General features: G+C 34.3%; 1 protein-coding gene across 4 annotated transcripts in view; it reads left to right on the forward strand.

Annotated features, from left to right (window-relative positions):
• Positions 1 to 20,297, forward strand: part of GKAP1 (G kinase anchoring protein 1) — an 85,270-nt gene that overhangs the window by 24,246 nt on the left and 40,727 nt on the right. For all 4 annotated transcript variants that reach the window (XM_059141212.1, XM_059141209.1, XM_059141213.1 and 1 more), the window contains exons 5-7: positions 230 to 307; positions 4,502 to 4,625; positions 7,163 to 7,185. In XM_059141212.1, coding sequence (XP_058997195.1) covers positions 230 to 307; positions 4,502 to 4,625; positions 7,163 to 7,185 — 225 coding nt within the window. The remainder of the gene's footprint in view (positions 1 to 229; positions 308 to 4,501; positions 4,626 to 7,162; positions 7,186 to 20,297) is intronic.

The following is a 20,297-nucleotide window of genomic DNA, read 5'->3' on the forward strand; positions in this document are numbered from 1 at the left end:
TAATGTGATGTGTAATATATCATTGACAGTGAATAGGGAAATAGAAACCTCAAAATTGGAAGTTTGCTTTTGTATCTTCTGAAAACTACAAGGTTCTCTACTTTGGCGTGGACAGATAAATTTGGAGAACCCAGATTGTTTTTTAATGTGTTTGTTTCCCTTTCCTGTATATATTGTCATGGTTATTTGGCTAGTGTGGCATAATCGTGAAACTTTCTTTTTGTTCTAGCTGACATCTGAAATGTTTGAAGCAGATCTTGAGAAGGCATTGTTGCTAAGTAAATTAGAATATGAAGAACACAAAAAGGTATTTACACATTTATTAATTTAGATATTTTAGAAGTTTAAGTGTTCAGAGGTTAGGACCAACCTTTCTAAAGATTGTATAAGAGTTCTCCATTAAAGTTTATCCTAAAAATTCACCACTGTAACAAATTATTATTAAGAAGTTTTTTAAAAATAATTTTTTAAAAGATTTATTTAGAGGTGGTTGGTGGCTTAGTGGGTTAAAGCCTCTGCCTTCAGCTCAGGTTATGATCCCGTGATTTGAGTGGGGAGCCAGCTTTCCTCCTCTCTCTCTGCCTACTTGTGATATCTGTCAAATAAATAAATAAAATCTTTTAAAAAAAAGAAGTATCTATTTATTTGAGAGAGAGCAGGGGTGGGGAGGAGGACACTAGGGAGAAAGAGTCCCAACCAGACTCTGTGCTGAGCATGGAGCCCAACATGGGACTTGATCCCATGACACCAAGACCATGACCCACATGGAAACCAAGAGTTGGGTGCTCAACTGACTGCACTGCCCAGGTGCCCTGTTACAGTCCCCCCCCCCCCCAAGATTCATTGTTTATGTACAATACCCAGTGGATTGGAGCCTTTTTATTTTTTATTTTTTTAAACATCTTTATTTTATTTTATTATTTTCAGTGTTCCAAGATTTTTTTGTAATAAGACTATTCCCTAGATTTTGAGAGGCAACAAACTGAACTTTGGTGATTTGAAATATTTCCTTAAATTCATCCACCCAAGATGAAGAGAAGAGGGGAAATGAAATTAATAGCAGATGATTTATTTAAATTTTTTTTTAAAACACAGGAAATAAGTAGATTTAAAAATCCAAGTAAGTATAAGTACATGGGCATCCACTAAGAGACTCTCTGCCGGAGATAACCTGATAATTAAATGGGAGGCCATTCCTGATGTTTTGACTTTGTGAACTCTGAATTTTATCTAAACTGTAATATTGGGCTGTGTGCTGAAGTGCATTATACAGCTCAAAACTATAGGAATGTTTAAGTAAAAGGTAGTGTTGGCTTCCAGTTTCTATATTTAAATTGAGCATTTATTATTTTCATTAACTAAATTTTTTTTTTAAAGATTTTATTTATTTATTTGTAAGAGAGAGAGTGAGAGCGAGCACAGGCAGACAGAGTGGCAGGCAGAGGCAGAGGGAGAAGCAGGCTCCCTGCGGAGCAAGGAGCCCGATGTGGGACTCGATCCCAGGACGCTGGGATCATGACCTGAGCCGAAGGCAGCTGCTTAACCAACTGAGCCACCCAGGCGTCCCTCATTAACTAAATTTGACATTTTAGTTCTTTATATGCATTGGAAATTGTTTTGGTCTGTAAAATATATTCAGTTTGTGATTGTAGTCATAAGTGACCCTGGTCATGCTTAAAGGCCTTTACACTAGCTCCTTCACTTAAGATGAAGGGAAGAGAGGAATTAAAATTTATAGCAGGTGCTTTTGCTTTTTATTTGTATTTCAAGGGAAAAGGATGAAAGACTTTGTATATAATATGTGTTCATTTCATTTTCAGTGTCCCTATTCGTGTTATCCTGAATAATCAAGAGTAACTATGATCCTTATTGTTAGTTGCCCATTTAAACACAAAACTGGCAATTAGAAAAATGAATACAGTGAGCTTTTGTATTATTTAATTATTAAAATGGACTTTCAGGGCGCCTGGGTGGCTCAGTAGGTTAAGCTTCTGCCTTTGGCTCAGGTCATGATCTTAGGGTCCTAGGATCAAGTCCCGCATTGGGCTCTCTGCTCAGCGGGGAGCCTGCTTCCCCCTTTCTCCTTCTCTGCCCACTTGTGATCTCTGTCTATCAAATAAATAAAATCTTTTTAAAAAATGGACTTTCAAGTTACACTGGAAAAGTATAAAAAAAAGTTCTTCTGACTTGCTTAATTCAGAGATAAAATTTATCAAATAGAGCACTATCACATAATTTATTGTTATGAGATATATGTCTAGATTCTAAAGCTAAAAGAACTAACTATATCTTTAGATCTATATTGCTTTATGTAGATGGTGCTGATAAAATATGCTCCCAGCCAGATTTCTTAGCATGGTCATAGGTCTGTTACCCAAAAGCATTGGTTCTATCAGACATTAATGACTTTCAGAAAAGGGAGGAACTCTTATTGTATGCAGTGGTTAGTTTGATGTGATTGCATTAATGTAGTAATTGAATTTTAAGTCAGTATTCCAATAAAATAACTATAATTCTTTCAGTGCATTTTTTTTTAGGAACTAAAGTTTGGGATGGCATTTTCTTTCATTTTTTAAAAAATATTTTATTTATTTATTTGACAGAGACCACAAGGAGGCAGAGAGAGAGGGGGAAGCAGGCTCCCTGCCAAGTAGAGAGCCTGATGCGGGACTCGATCCCAGGACCCTGAGATCATGACCTGAGTCGAAGGCAGAGGCTTAACCCACTGAGCCACCCAGGCACCCCATCTTTTTTTCTTTTTTTCTTTGCTTACTTTAGAATAGAGAGTGCACATGGAGAGGAGGAGCAGAGGGAAAGAATCTCAAGCACACTCCTCACTGAGTGTGGAGCCCAATGTGGGGCTGAGCCTCATGACCCTGAGATTATGGACCTGTGTCAGAAATTAAGAGTTGGATGCTTAACCTGATGAGCCACCCAGGCACCCCTGTGATGGCATATTTGTTTTCTGTTCTATTACTCATTTGCTAAATATTTTTTTGAATAGCCAAAATGTGCAAAGCACGTCATAGAAAGATAAAGACATGGTCCCAGTGCAGTGTGAATTCAGAAATATGGAAGACTTTTCTTTGCCTTTGATGGGGATGGGTTTTAGAGAAGGATTATTAAAGAGGAGTCTTAACTAGGTTTATTAAAAGGTCAAGTGTAGGCCAGAGAAAGTAGGCATTGTCAGGGATACGTACAGGATACGTGCATGGGAAGAGTATAGCATCTTTGATTTGAAGTTGCTAAAGACACTTTCTGAAGGATAGGATATAAAGAATCTCATGCCCCAGGCTAAGGAGATTGGGCTTTATAAATCTGTTGGCTGAGAACTATTGAATATTTTTAATTTTTAGATTGATTTCAGGTTTTCGTTTTAGAAACTTATGCTGTAGCCGTGAAGATGAATTGAGGGGCTAAAATTAGAGGGTGTTGCAGTGTCCAGCAAAAGAAGATAAGGAAATGACAGAAGGGCTGAAGAGAACAGAACAGATATAAGAGATCTTTAGGAGATAAACTCCACAAGAGCTTGTGACTGATTTGTATATAAAGTCTGCAGGAAGCAGACACAGGTGACTTAGGTTTCTAGTCTACACAGTTGTATAGATGATGGTGGCATTAAACAAGGTACTTACTGGAGGATCCAGGAGGGCAGGCAGGGTGAACATATTTAGTTGGGCTGTGCTTACTGAACAGTGCAGCTGAGTTGTCTGTACATATAAAAATCAGTGTATAGGTAGAACTTTAAACTTCAAGGAACAATGGGTATAAAGCAAAAGAATATCTTAAGAATGGAATAATGTTGAGAAGAGTTAGGAAATGAGAAGCCAGTGAAGGAGACTAAGGAGTATTCAGAGTGTATTGAGAAAACCAAGAGGTGTTTGAAAAAATAACGTCTTTGGATCTGGCATTGTGGGGGAGGTTGACCTTAATTTTAGTGGCAGAGAACCGGGGGAGCCAGATTTGGCAGAGGTGGTGAGAAAGGAAATTGACTATAAATGATTGTCTTAAGTTTGGTCCTGAAATAAAGAAGAGGTGGCAACTAGGAGAAGTCATAAGCCACAAAGTATAGCTTTTTGTTTTTATTTTAATGTTTAAGAGGCAAGAGATTGAGTATATAAATAAAAAAGAGCTATCCCTGGGGCTGGTGCCTGGGTGGTTCTGTCAGTTAAGTGTCTGACTCTTGATTTCAGCTCAGGTCATCGTTTCAGGGTCATGAGATCCAGCCTTGCATCGGACTCTGTGTTGAGAGTGGCACCTGCTTAAGATCCTCTCTTTCCCTTTCCCTTTGCCCTTCCCCACTGGCATGTGTGCTTTCTCTCTTAAAAAAAAAAAAAAAAGAACTATCCTTTTATACAATTTGGCTAGCTTCATGTATTGATTTTTTAAATTTGCAGTTTATCTTTAAAAAAAATAAAACTTTAATATATTACCTATAATGGTATATTGATTTTTTACCAGTGGTAAACCAAGCTTAATTATCATTGGTAATTCTTTTTAGGAGTATGAAAATGCTGAAAATGCTTCAACTCAGTCAAAGGTTATGAATAAAAAAGATAAAAGAAAGACTCATCAGGGAAAAGACAAACCTCTCACAGTATCACTAAAAGATTTTCAATCTGAAGGTAATTTATGTACAAAATCTATTATGCTAGAGAGACTATTTTAAGTTTGTATACTTAAGTTTTAAGTTCCTTGCTAATTTTTAAAATAAGTAAAAATTGTTTTGGTGATGTGTTACTGAGATTGTGAAAAATGTAGACCTGTTTAGAAAGAAAGAATGTGGGGGGGTATTTTAAAAACAGTCATTAAATCCCCATAAAATTTCAGTACAAATTATCTTTTTGTATCTGAATTTGTCCATTTTCTAAAATTCACTGAAAGTAAAAATTGTAGTTTTTGAGTCATCTTGAAACATGATTATTGCCGTTATAAAGTAAATGGACTTGCACTAGACCAAGAATAGTATTTCACCCATTTTTGGTCAACCTCTTCAAATTATCTGGAACTACACCTTAGAAAATTAAAATGCAAATTTTGTAACTTTATAATCTCATTTGTATTTTTTTTATTGAACAGAGAAGACAAGGAAACTACACCATCCTCCAAACTTTTGAAGACAGACCATAAAGTACATTGTTTTTGATGTGAGGAATCATGAAAACCCTGTCTGTGCTGTAAAATATGGTAGCCACTATTCATGTGTGGCAATTTAAATATAAATTAATTAAGATGAACTAAAATAAAAACAAATTCATTAGTTACATTAGCCACATTTCAAATGCTCAGCTACGTGTGGCTGGTAGCTTCTACATTAGACAGCACAGGTATGGAACATACCTTACAGAAAATTTTTTTGGACAGCATTGTGCTTACGCCAGTCAGAATAGTTGCTGACAAAATTAACTTTGTTCATTGACAGATTGATCTATTTGACTCATATGAATTTAGCCTTAATACACTGGGCATTTATTCTGTGAGAATTAATAATACTGTAGCAATAATTAAAAAAAAAACCCACAGTGAAATACTTTACTCTTTTCAGAAGCAAGCCTATCTGTGAAATTAGGAATAAATTTAGAGCATTATGTTGCTTTGGTTTAAGGATCAGGATTGTTTTTCCTCTAGTCTGCCTCTCTTACTAAGTTTCTTATTTGAGGTTAAAAAACGGTCAGATGTATATTAGCGTTTTCAATTTTGGCAAGAAAAATTTTATATAAAATATAATTAAAAACTAGGCAGAAACATGAAAAGAATGCTTTTAAAAACTTCATTTCTCATATGTTTGATTATACGTGCTATGTAAATTTATTAGAATAAGAAGGACATCAGTATAGTACTGTTAAAAGAAAGGTAGACGACTATTTCAAGATATGGTTAAAGCAGTCGTGATTCTCAGGTTCTGGCATCACGTTGTATGCTAAGTAAAACACACTAGAAGAATGGCTATGATGTTAGGAATAAAGAGGAAATTAGGAATAAATAGGATTTTGTAGTTTGAGCTGAAACCTGTGATTTGGACATTTATTATACTTATAGATCCTATTCTGATCAACAGATGGTTTAGAGAGCTGTTTTAAATTCTCAGTCATAAGATTGCTATTCTATTAAATTATTGTTAGTCCTTGAGAATATAAATTTTCTTCTATGTACAAGAAGCAATGTTAAATATTAGATATCCCAGTCATCTCTAATTTAAGTAAGAACACTTGCTCCCTCTGTGTAGTTTAGTTTCAACCTTGAATCTGTGTGGATTCCCTTGTCTTAGTTTTATCATTCTGTAATCCCTTTCCAGAAATGCTGTGTTGTTACAGAATCAATGATTTGCTTAATCTGGGTATATTTCATATTACCTTCTTTCTTTTATTCATTTTATAAATATACATCAATTTTTAAGATTTTTTTACAGTATTATCAAAACACTATGATGTATATTTTTAAAATAAACTTAAGAGGTTTAAATGACAAATACTATTCTGCTTTTTTTTCCCCACAAAGGTAGTGTTCTATACAATTTTGCAGTTGTATTACCTTGAGATTTCATCTTAGACATATTTGATTCCCTTTTCGTCCCCCCAAAATTATGTGAAGCCAAAGACCAAATTATTTGGAGTTCAGATGTTTAAAATTTAATAATACTCTGTGGTATGGGTGGCATTTAACTGAGTTACAAGATACGGTCCCTAAGCTGAGCAAATTAGTAATTATATGTTGAAATTTAACATCTTATACCTAGAGAGGGAAATCCAATATCTTAGACAACCCCCAAGGGACTTTTGTAACTCTTACTATGATTTTTATTTTTTTTTATTTTTTTATTTTTTTTTTTTTTTTTTTTTTTAAAGATTTTATTTATTTATTTGACAGAGAGAAATTACAAGTACACTGAGAGGCAGGCAGAGAGAGAGAGAGAAGGAAGCAGGCTCCCTGCTGAGCAGAGAGCCCGATGCGGGACTCGATCCCAGGACCCTGAGATCATGACCTGAGCCGAAGGCAGCGGCTTAACCCACTGAGCCACCCAGGCGCCCCTTACTATGATTTTTAAATTCTTCTCAATTACTTTAAATATTTTTACCTATTGGGTATTAATGATTATTAATACTAATAAAATATTAATGGTAATTTTCTTCAATGAACTTTCATCATTTTTTTTCATTTACAGATCCCATTAGTAAAAAGACTGAGGTAAGTGTTATTGTAACTATCTTTATTCTAGAAAACATTTGATGATTTTAAGAATAATACTTCACTATTTGGCCGTAAGTCTTTTTTGAGACTTAGCCGTATAAAGGATAGCCCATAGATTTGTTGTGGATGAATTCAGTCATGTTGATCTGGCCATTATAAAGTTATAAAATACGTTACAGTAGAATAAAAATATTATTCACATGAAGGAGGTATAATATTATTTGGCTTTAGTACCCTAATTTGTGAGTGTGTAAACACCCACCCACACCAAAAGGTTACACATGTAAGCTTAAAATTTTAGGGAAAAGTGATGTAACACTCCAGTCTTTATTAAAAATATCCTGATATCCTGAAACAATGTCTCAGGATATTTTGGAATTATGGAAATTGTGAGGTAAGATGTGATTCTGTAGTTTATAGCTATGGATCATTTACTACTTTTAACATTCACCATTAGAGGGTAGTGCAGCCTACACATAACTTCCTAGGGCTATTGATCACTTTTATTTTTAAGACTCCAGTACCAGATCCTACAAACCTTTTAGAATTGGGAGCTACTATAATATCTTCTAATATTGAGGAAGATATAAAAAAATGTTGGGAGTTATTTTGACTACTAATCTGAAAATTTCACTGTTCTGTTACATATGTATTCTTGTTAGTAATTCCATCAGTTGATTCTTTGAATGGTCAGAGATGTTTCTTGTTTTTACTTTATAATACATGTATGATTTTTGGCCATTTTTGAATCTGTTTCAAGTATTTACTTGACAGGTTAGGGAAATGAAATCATCTCTAGAAAACCACATCTAAATAATTGTCACTATGTTAAAATTACAGTCCTTAACTATGAACAGAAGCACAAAATCAATATGTTAAAATGGATGGTGGAAATTCTTTTTATTTGAAAACCACTGTCACCATTTTTTAGATTAAAATTTAAATGACCACAAATAGAGTCTGAGTATTCATTTTATGTTTGAAAGTGAAAAACATGTACTTTTGGACTGATTCCATTTTTTTTAATCCATTGACTTATTTGGAGGATAGCTTTGTGTAAACAAGAAAGCATATTCAAATGGTACACCTATTTCTAAGAGACTGCCAGCAACTGTTTGTGGAGGGAAAAATAATTTTTATAAACTGTGCCATGGTTTTTCTTCTTTCCTGATTTGAAAGAGGAAAAAAAATCGAACTGACAGGAGCTCATGTATTTAATGTATTCAGTCTGTGTTGTATTTAAACAAGCATAGATAGGTGTTAAAGCATATATTTTGTCTTTCATTGTAGTTTTAGAGCTGTGTTCTGATTGTCTTCTGTTGATAAATAATTTGATATGTAATAAAATTCACTCTGAATAATTCTAATGATTAAGACATTTTCTACTTTTGTAAATGCTATCTAATTCTAATTTATTTCCTATGTTAACTATTTTAAGAAATTGGTCACAAGAACATGTAATTCACATTCTCCTTGATACTTGTTAAAAATATACCAAACTTCTATTCCATTTCATTAGAGTTATTACTCACTTTCTTGGGACTTGAATATTTAGGCTTTGTAGCATTTATGCCATGAATCTAGGAATCTAGAAGAATTTTTTCAGAGTTCAAAAATAAATCTGAAAAATGTCTGATTTCAAGTCTAAAATGAGATCTGCTTTCTACTCCTAAAAATATACAAGTCTTTGTTATATGTATGCTCAATAATTGACTTATTCTTTCCATCTGTAATTTGTTACATATGCCAAGAGATTCCATCCCTCCATGGGAACTTTAAAATTCCTAACCTCTGTTGAGAACAGTGTGCATCTCATCCATTTCTTCTTAAGTCAGGTGTTTACTGGATAAAATTCAAAAGAGAAAAGGGTTTTTTTTACTTTATTGCTTGGTGATGAGGAGTACTTGAACTTCTGTATATTCTTCTAACTGCTGACTAAACTTGTTCTCAGGTTGATTTCATCATTCTCCTTTTTCTTTCTCCATCCATCTTGATGACGTTATTAATCTCAGTGCTTTCTTTGTAATCTTTCTCACCTTGAAATGATTAGAAAATTGGCATTTGTAGGAGTAGAGGATGGGAACAATTAATTTTTCTTCCTTAAATGACCATGAAATGCTGGTTGCCACTGCTACACCACTCCTCTATCCGTTCTTCAGTATAGTCAAGAGCATCCCATAAGAATTCTAGACAAGCAGAATAAATAAAAAATAGGTGCTTGTATATACCTCTTAGAAGCCTTAAGGAATCATGCTTTTTGAGGAGCATTATTTGATCCTTAAAGGTGTTTTTAATTTTCACATGTTGCCTTTTTAAATACTGGTGCTGCAGGGCTTCTCTTTAGCTCCCCTCTTATCTTGCTTTCCCAGCCCCAGTCCTTCTAGTACCATTTAGTAGCTTTAAATTTTTTAGTGGCCATCATCTGTCTTAAAGTCTTAAAGGTCAAGTCTTCAATATGCTCGAATAGACTGTCTCTAGAAGAGTACCCAAGAAGTTGTAACAGTGGTTGTCAAAGGGTTGGGGAAGGAGGGCTTATTGGGATAGGAGAAAGGCTTTTCACAATGTAAATTTTGTTTTCTAGTCTGTCTGTGTATTTAAAAATTACATCAAAAATAAAAAGCACTGGGTGAGAGAGGGAATAGGGAACAAACCTGGTCTTATCTGGCTCCATACCCTATTTCCTTTTTGTTGCACAGTGCTTCCTGCATGTCTATCTTAGATATATGAGCTTGGATGAATAATTTATTCATTTTAGGTCCTAACTATATTAGCTGAAAAGTACAGTTGACTCTGTTGGTTTCTAAAATTATGATAAGTGATCAATGTGTGATTAAATATTAGATGCTAAAAATTGAACCCTACAGTTAACACTACCGAAACACAGGAGAACAGCAATAATAGCCCATTAAAATTTAAAAGCAAATAAATTCTACATAGTTTTTAAAAATTTCACCTAAAATCTGGCTTTATCTAAGCAACTCAACCTGTTTCCTACTCTTCAATGTCCTGAACTCATTCTTGTTCCCACGCCTTCCCTTATTTGTCTTGATTATACTTCCCTTATTTGTGTTGTTAACCCTGGCTTCATAGCTCAGGGGTTAGAGCACTGGTCTTGTATACTTATTAACCCTCTCTCTTTTATTGTAAGTAAGAGAAACCCTACTCAATCCAGCATAAGCAAGAAAAAGATGCTTATTTGGTTGGCATAACAAACCAGGAAGGAGGATAGGGCAAGAGCCTCTTTATTTGAAATAAAGCATACAGTATGTTATTATTTGGTCTGGCTCTTTCCCTCCCAGAATGTTGAAGGTTCACTGATGTTGTTGTGCGTACCTTTTCATTGTTAAATTGTATTCCATGATGTCATAATGTGTTTGTTTATTTTCCTGTTGATAGACATTTCGTGGGTTTTTTGTTTGTTTGTTTGTTTGTTTTTGTTTTTTTGCCATTTTGAGTAAGGCTATTAGAAGATTTTTTTAAAAAACAGCTTTATTTAGGGGCACCTGGCTGGCTTAATTGGTAGAGCATGTGACTCTTGAACTTGGGGTCATGAGTTTGAGTCCCATGTTGGGTGTAAAGATGACTTAAACAAATAAAATATTTTAAAAACACAGCTTTATTTAGATGTAGTTTACATACTTCAAAGTTATCCATTAAAGTGTATAGTTCAGCTGATTTTAGTATATTTACAGAATTGTACAGCCATTACTGTAATCTAGTTTTAGAATAATTCTGTCATTCCCATAACAAACCTCATACTTCTTATCAATTATTGCCCATACCTCTTCTGTCCTAACCCCCTCCCCCAACTTAGGTAACTGCTATATCATCTGTATTGATTTGCCTGTTCTGGACATTTAATATAATGAAATCATAAGGGGCGCCTGGGTGACTCAGTGGGTTAAGCTGTTGCCTTTGGCTCAGGTCATGATCTTAGGGTCCTGGGATCGAGTCCCACATTGGGCTCTCTGCTCAGCAGGGAGCCTGCTTCCCTCTCACACTCTCTGCCTGCTTCTATGCCTACTTGTGATCTCTCTCTGTCAAATAAATAAATAAAATATTTTAAAAAAATAATGGAATCACAAGAATGTGGTTTTTGAGATTTCTTACATTAAGCCTGATTTTTTTTTTAAGTTCATTCATATTGTAACATCTATTGGTACTTCATTCCTTTTTTTTTTTTTAAAGATTGTATTTATTTGACAGAGAGAAATGACAAGTAGGCACAGAGAGAGAGAAAGTAGAGAGAGAGAGAGAGAGAGAGAGAGGAGGAAGCAGGCTCCCTGCCGAGCAGGTCCCAGAACTCGGAGACCATGACCTGAGCCGAAGGCAGAGGCTTAACTCACTGAGCCACCCAGGTGCCCCCTTTTTATCACTAATAGTATTCCATTGTATTTTATTTTATTTACACATTAATCACTTGGATATTTGGGGTGTTTCCACTTTAGTCCAAAACCTATGAGATGCAGCAAAGGCGGTCCACCTTTTTTTTTTTTTTTAAACTACCCTCCTTGCACAGTGTTAGAACCCAATGCAGGGCTTGTACTCACAACCCTGAGATCAAGACCTGAGCTGAAATCAGGAGTCAGATGCTTAACCGACTGAGCCACCCAGGTGCCCCGGTTGTTTCCACTTTTTAAATTATGAATAATGCTGCTATGAACATCCATGTACAAGTCTTTACATGTTTAATTTCTCTTAGGTAGAAACTTAAGAATGAAATTGTTATGTCATGGGGTAGATGTATGTTTGCTTATTTGTTTTTCTTTCATTTTTAAAAATTTGAATATAGTCGACACACAATGTTACATTAGTTTCGGTTATATAGTGATTTGACAAGGTATATGTTATATGTTCACCACAAGTGTAAGCTACTATCTGTCACCATACAATGCTGTTACAGTATCATTGGCTATATTCCTTATGCTGTGTCTTTTATTCTCTGGATCTATGTTTAACTGTAAGGAACTACTGAAGAATTTTCCAAAGTGGATATACCATTTTAGACTTGTTAGAGGTATAAGAGTTTGTGAAACAAGAGAAGTTATTTTTGCATTCCTGGTACAAAGGTTGACAAAAGGTTTTTTATTATCCTGCTTTAGTTCCTTTCTCTATAGATGAAGAAACAGTTTCAGTAATTATTTGTATTTTTGTATGCCACTAACTGTAATTAAAATCAAAATGCTTTTTACAGTAATATAATGATACCTAGGAATAAACTTCATAAAAATGTGTAAGACCTATATTGGGAAAATTACAAAACTTTTATTGCAAGCAGGTAGAGGAATATACCTTGACTTATTATTATAAAGGTATCACTTTTTCTCAAATTAATCTGTAAAATCAGTGCAGTTTTAACTAGTGAAGTTCACCTGCAAGATTATATTAGTTTTATATTAGTACAAGATAATATATAATGATATATTAATATATTATATATAAGATGTATACGATATATCTATATATATAAGATATATAAGATAATACATATTTTATATTAGTATAAGATGATTCAATATTTGTACACATTACAAAATGCTTACTACAATAAGTAAAGTTACAATCTGTCACTATACAAAGTTATTACAATATTATTGAAAATGTTCGCTATGCTGTAATTTAAATCCCCATGACTTATTTTATAACTGGTAGCTTGTACATCTTAATCTCCTTAATGTATTTTATGCACCCACCCCCTCACAACCACCAGTTCTCTGTATTTGAGTCTGTTTCTGTTTCATTTTGACAATTTAGTTTTTTTTTTTAATTTTTAATTTTTTATATACATATATTTTTATCCCCAGGGGTACAGGTCTGTGAATCACCAGGTTTATACACTTCACAGCACTCACCAAAGCACATACCCTCCCCAATGTCCATAATCCCACCCCCTTCTCCCAAACCCCCTCCCCCCAGCAACCCTCAGTTTGTTTTGTGAGATTAAGAGTCACTTATGGTTTGTCTCCCTCCCAATCCCATCTTGTTTCATTTATTCTTCTCCTACCCACTTAAGCCCCCATGTTGCATCACCACTTCCTCATATCAGGGAGATCATATGATAGTTGTCTTTCTCTGCTTGACTTATTTCGCTAAGCATGATATGCTCTAGTTCCATCCATGTTGTCGCAAATGGCAAGCTTTCATTTCTTTTGATGGCTGCATAGTATTCCATTGTGTATATATACCACATCTTCTTGATCCATTCATCTGTTGATGGACATCTAGGTTCTTTCCATAGTTTGGCTATTGTGGACATTGCTGCTATAAACATTCAGGTGCACATGCCCCTTTGGATCACTACGTTTGTATCTTTAGGGTAAATACCCAATAGTGCAATTGCTGGGTCATAGGGCAGCTACTCTGGAAAACAGCATGGAGGTTCCTCAAAATGTTGAAAATAGAACTGCCCTATGACCCAGTAGTTGTTTTTTTTTTTAAGATTTTATTTATTTATTTGACAGAGAGAGATCACAAGTAGGCAGAGTGTTAGGCAGAGAGAGAAGGGGAAGCAGGCTCCCTGCTGAGCAGAGAGCCCGATGCGGGGCTTGGGGCTCAATCCCAGGACACTGGGATCATGACCTGAGCCGAAGGCAGCGGCTTAATCCACTGAGCCACACCCAGGTGCCCCGACAATTTAGTTTTTAAACTAAAAAAAAATTAATGTACAAGTGCAAAGGACCAAAAATAATCAAAACATTCATGACGAAAAAGGAGAATTTGCCCAATCATATATCAAGATTTTCTTAGAAAATTAATAATTAATACACTAAGGTATAGGCATAATGATAGATAAATAGACCATTTATCTGCTTTGGGTAGTATGGACATTAACAATATTAATTCTTCCACTCCATAAGCATGGGATATTTTTCCATTTATTTGTGTTTTCCTCAACTTCTTTCATCAATGTCTTATAGTTTTGAGTCTACATGTCTTTCAACTCCTCTGTTAAACTTATGCCTAGGTATTTTATTCTTTTTGATGCAACTGTGAAAGAATTGCTCTCTTAATTTCTCTGATAGGTTATTATTAGTATATAGAAATGCAACCGATTTTTGTATATTGCTTTCATATTCTGCAAGTTAATGAATTAATTTATTAGTTCTAATGGTATTTTGGTAGAGTCTTTATTGGGCCTTTTCTAAACCCAATATCATGCCATCTACAAATAGTGACAGTTTTACTTTCTGATTTGGATGCCTTTTATTTCTTTTTCTCACCTAATTGCCCTGGCTAGGACTTCCAATACTATGTTGAACAAAACTGGTTGTAACAAGTTACCTCTTCATAACACACACAAGTCATCAGATGCTTGGATTTTGGCTAAACTGGAGGTTAAGTAATATTCTCTTTGTGGTTTTAATTTGCATTTCCATGATTACTAATGAGGTTGAACATCTTTTTATATATTTTTAAGCCATATAAATATCCTCTTTTCTGAGTACTTGCTTTTCTATAGATTTTTCAATGACTTATTTTAGAAAAAAATCTTTGCCTACTCTGAAGATCATCCTTTCATTTATCTAATATATTCTGATGGAAAGAAGTCAATTTATAAATTTAAAGCTAGTGGGTTTTGTGTCTTTCCTGCCCTAAAGTCATAAAAATATTCCTGTATTAGCACCTATAAGCTTTGTTAACAGAGCCTTTGACTTTTAGGGCTTTAATCCACTGTGAGTGAATTTTTATGTATGATATGAAGAAATAATCTAATCTTTTTTCCATAAAAATACTCAATTGCCCAAAACCATGTATTTTAAAAAAGTTCATCCTTTACCCAGTACTATTCCACATCACTTTCTTATAGATCAAGGTTACACTCGTGGTTGGGTGGTTGGCCTGTTTCTGGGCTATTTTGTTCTAATGGTCAGTGAATTTATGACAAAGGAAGCAAGAATATACAATCGGGAAAGGACAGTCTCTTCAATAAATGGTACTGGGAAAAGTGGACCACTATCTTATACAATACACAAAAATTAACTTAAAATGGATTAAATACTTGAATCTAAGACCCCAAACCCTAAAACTCCTAGAAGAGTTAGCAAAAAACAAACAAAAACCACAGTGAAATCTTGCCAAGTGTGGTAACATGATGAACTTAGTGGGTGTTATGCTAAGTAAAATAAGTCAGACAAAGGAAGACAAATACCATATGATTTAACTTATATGTGAAATCTAAAAATATGAGCAAATAAAACTCATAAATAGAAGATTCATAACAGAGAACAACTTAGCAGTTGCCAGATGGGAGGGTGGTAGAAAAATGGGACAAACTGAAGTACAAACTTCCGGTTATAAAATAAGTAAGTTACAGGAATAAAAAGTACAGCATAGGGGATATAGTCAATAATATAACACTGAATGGTGACTGCACTTTTGTGGTGAACATTGTGAAACACATAGAACTGTTGAATCACTGTGTTGTACACCTGAAACAAATGTAGCACTGTATGTCAGCTACAACTTAAAAAAAAATTCCAATGAGAAAACATAGGTGGTAAACTTTACATTGCCGTTGGCAATGAGTTTTTGGATTTGACCCCAAAAGCAGAGGCAATAAATGCAAAAATAAACAACTGGGGCGCCATCAAACTAAGAACTTCTGCATGCCAAAGGAAACCATCATCAAAATGAAAAGGTAATCTACTGAATGGAAGAAAATATTTGCAAATCATAGATCTAATAAGGAGTTAATGTTCAAAAAATACAAAGAAGTTGTACAACTCAGTAGCAAAAAACCCAAACAATTCACCAAGAAATGGGCAGAGGATATGAGTAGATATTTTTCCAAAGAAGACATACAAATGGCCAACAGGTATATGAAAAGATGCTCAACATTACTGATCATCAGGAAAATGCAAATCAAAACCACAATAAGACATCACCTCACACCTGTTAGAAGAGCTATCATCAAAAGGACAAGAGATGACAAATGTTGGTGAGGGTGTGGAGAAAAGGGAACCCTCAGGCGTCATTGATGGGAATATCAATTGGTACAGCCACTATAGAACACAGTATGGAGGTTCCCCCAAAAATTAAAAGTAGAACTACCATATGATCCAGCAATTCCATTTGTGTTTATTTATCTGAAGAGAACAAAACACTAATTGGAGAAGGTATATGCACCCACATGTTCAGTGCAGCATTATTTATAAGAGCCAGGATGTAGAAACAAGTTTTACCAATGGATGAGTGGATAAAATGGATAAAGAAATTGTAGTATATGTATGTACAATGAAATATTCAGTCATAGAAAAGAATGAAATCTTGCCATTTATGAGAACATGGATGGACTTTGGCATTGTGCTAAGTGAGATAAGTCAAAGACAAATAATGTATGATCTCACTTACATGCAGAATCTAAAAAAAAAACAAAAAACAAAAACCTTTAACACCACGCTCATAGTTACAGAGCCCTTAAAACCAGCTCATAGTTACGGATGAAGGAGTAGGCAAAATGGGTGGAGGGAATCAAAAGGTATAGATATCCAGTTGCAGAATAAATCATAGAGATGTAATATAGCATAGTTACTACAGTTAATACTGTATTGCATGTTTGAAATGTTAAATGTTCCCATCACTGAAAAAAAATTGTGTAACTGTATGGTGACAGATGTTAATTAGAGTTACTGTGGTGATCATTTTGCAGTATTTACAATGAATTGTTAGACACCTGAAACTAATATGCTCTATGTCAATTACACCACGATAAAAAAATAATTAAAAATTAAATTTTAAAAATTTTCATGAAACATTAGTTTTCCAAACCATATAAAATTGAAGATGCCCATAACCCATAACCTGGTATTTTTACTCCTGAGTACATGCTCTGTGGTAATATGTGCTTATGTGGACCACTGTACATATATAAGACTTTAAAACATCATTGTTCATTAAGATCAAAACAAATAAAGAATCTAAATGTCCATCAACCATGAAATGAACAACAAACTATGGCAAATTTAGTCAATGGAATACTAATCAGCATTGAAAGTGACTAATTTACTGTTATCAGGAACAACATGATTCCATATAAAGTTCAAAAACAAGCAATATTAAATGCATTTAGAGATACATGCATACCTTGACAGGCAATAAAATCAAAGAGATTATCACAAAAAGTTCAAATAATCACATCTCTAATGAAGAAAAGAAAAGCATGGAATCCTCGGGTGCTAGCAGAGTTCTGTTACCTTGATAGTAACTTATAAGCATGTCATTTCATAATTATTCTTCAGGCTGTATATATGCTTTGTATGTTCTCAACATGGATAGATCTAAGGATATTATGTTAAGTGAAATAAGTCAGACTGGGAAAGACAAATATGATTTCACTCGTATGTGGAACTTAATAAAACAAATGAATAAAGAAACAAACAAAAAGCAGAATCAGACCTGCAAATACAGAGAACAAACTGATGTTTGCCAGAGGAGAGTGGGGTGGAGAGATGGGCAAAGTGGGTGAAGGGCAGTGGGAGATACAGGCTTCTACTTATGGAATGAATAAGTCACAGGAATAAAAGGCACAGCATAGGGAATATAGCCAATGATACACTAATAGTAATGTATGTTGACAGATGGTAGCTACACTTGTAAGCATAGCATTACACGTAGAGAAGTTGAATCACTATGTTGTACACCTGAATCAATAGTTGCGTGTCAAATATACTCAATTTAAAAATTCAAACAACAAAAACTTAGAATTGGGCTTTCTTTATGCAAGTTGAAAGAAAAGTTATTTCTTAAAAGGGTGCTATTTACAGAAGCAACAAAATATTATAAGGTACCTAAAGATCTAACAGAAGTTATGCAGAAACTTAATGGAACAGATTGTAAAATTTTATTGAAAGACAAAGATGACCTACATAGATACAAAGACATGCTGTTTGTATGGATAAGAAGCTTTATTATAATGAAAGTAACAGTTTTCCCCAAATTGTTTTTGCATTTCCAATGAAAATCCTAAAAGCTTCCCCCCGCCAAGAACTCAGCAAATTACTAATATAGAAGAACAAAGGCTAAAAAATAGTGAAGAGCTCCTAAAGAAGAACCCATATTTAATATATTACCTCTCATTCATCAAGATTCCTCAATTTCCCTCATCCATCAAGATTCATCAATCTCTCTGTATTTTTCAGTGGCTGATTTTTTCCTGTGCTAATTCCATAGTGTGCTTATTACTTAACATCATGTCTTATACGTGGAAAAGCAAGGGACAGTTGTTAGTCATATTGGGAAAAACCAAATTGGATCTCAGTCTTTCATCACACATTCAAATCTGTTCCACTAGATTAAATACTGCTGTGTGAAAGGCAATTGTACAGCCCTTAGAACTAGAAAATACAAAATTTATTTGTAGGTCTAGGTAGGGATTTTTTTTTCTCAAAAACAGTTTTTTTTTTTAAATTTTTTTGTGAATTTATTAATTTTTTATTTTTTATAAACATATATTTTTATCCCCAGGGGTACAGGTCTGTGAATCACCAGGGGTAGGGATTTTTTTTAAATGAAAAAATTGTTGGGCAGAATCAAAATATTATGCAATATCAATAAGAATGTAAAAAGAGGCACAATTGAGAGAACATATTTTCAAAACACAACTCATATTATTATTCAAACACAGAAAGAACGCCTATCACATGGTTAAAAAGGAGATGGTTGGGGGTACCTGGGTGGCTCATCCCAGGGTTCTGGGATTGAGCCCCACATCAGGCTCCCTGCTTGGCGGGAAGCCTGCTTCTCCTTCTCTCACTCCCCCTGCTTGTGTTCCTCTCTTGCTGTGTCTCTATCGAATAAATAAATAAAATCTTTTTTAAAAAAGGTGGTTGTCTTGTTTTCTTGCTGTCTCAAAGGATAGAAAATTTTAAATGTAGTTAAGAGACATCAAGCATTTTACAAAATCAAGCATTTTTCAAAAACCATAAAAATGTCTAACTTTGTAAGTAAAATTTTTTTATAAATAATTTTTTAAATTTAAAAAAATCTCCAAAACTCATGCGAAATGACTGTTTTTCCACAAGTAAGTGAAACCATATAATAATTAATCTTCTCTGCTTGACTTATTTCACTCAACATAATCTCCCCTAGTCCTGTCTATGTTGATACAAAAGTTGGGTATTCATCCTTCTGAGGGATAGAAGGAAAGGAAGAGTGAATTGAGGGAAATTGGAGGGGGAGACGAACTATGAGAGACTGTGGAATCTGAGAAACAAACAGCGTTTTGGAGGAGAAGGGGTTGGGGGTTTGCGTGAGCCTGGTGGTAGGTATTAAGGAGGGCACATATTGCATGCAGCACTGGGTATGGTGCATAAACAATGAATCTTGGAACACTGAAAAAATTAAATTAAAATAAAAATGTATATTGTTTAGTGACATCTAATAAAACCAATAAAATATGGAAATAGTAAACACTAAATTCATGTTAACAGTTACTCTTACAGTAGGGCACAAGGTCCTAGTAATGTTCTAGTTTTTAAGTAAAATGGTGCTATCATGGATGTTCTTTTAAAAAAAAGTCTTATTGAGTTATAACTTACATACTATAAAATTCACCCTTTGTTAAGTGTATAATTCAATATAGTAGCTTATAATGAATTTGAAAAACTGCAACCATAACCATAGTCCATTTTTAAGATTTGTCCATGTTACATTATAGTATGTGTCAGTAGTCCATCTCACTTCATTGCTGAATAGCATTTCATTGTGTGAATGTTAATTCAATAAGTGGTGGGATTTGCTGTGAATATTTCATACATGTCTTTGTGTAGATACTTGTTTCATTTCTCTTAGGTGGATACTTAGTGAAATTGCTGCATTGTATGGTCAAGCTGTTTTCCAGAGTGTACCATTTTTCATTCCCAAAAGTGATGTATGAGGGTTCCAGTTTCTCCACATCCCTGCTAACACTTGATATTGTTTCTTGTTTTGATTATAGTCATACTAGTGGGTACGTAGTGTATCTCGTTTTAATTTGCATTTTCCTATGACTAGTGATTTTGAGCCATCTTTTCATGCACTCATCGGCCAGTCTTTATGTCTTCTTTGGTGAAATGTCTATTCACATATTTTGTCCCATTTTTAAAGTGTGTCATCTTTTTTTTTTTTTTTTT

The sequence above is a fragment of the Mustela lutreola genome, chromosome 12, assembly GCF_030435805.1.
Source record: "Mustela lutreola isolate mMusLut2 chromosome 12, mMusLut2.pri, whole genome shotgun sequence".
NCBI lineage: Eukaryota > Metazoa > Chordata > Mammalia > Carnivora > Mustelidae > Mustela > Mustela lutreola.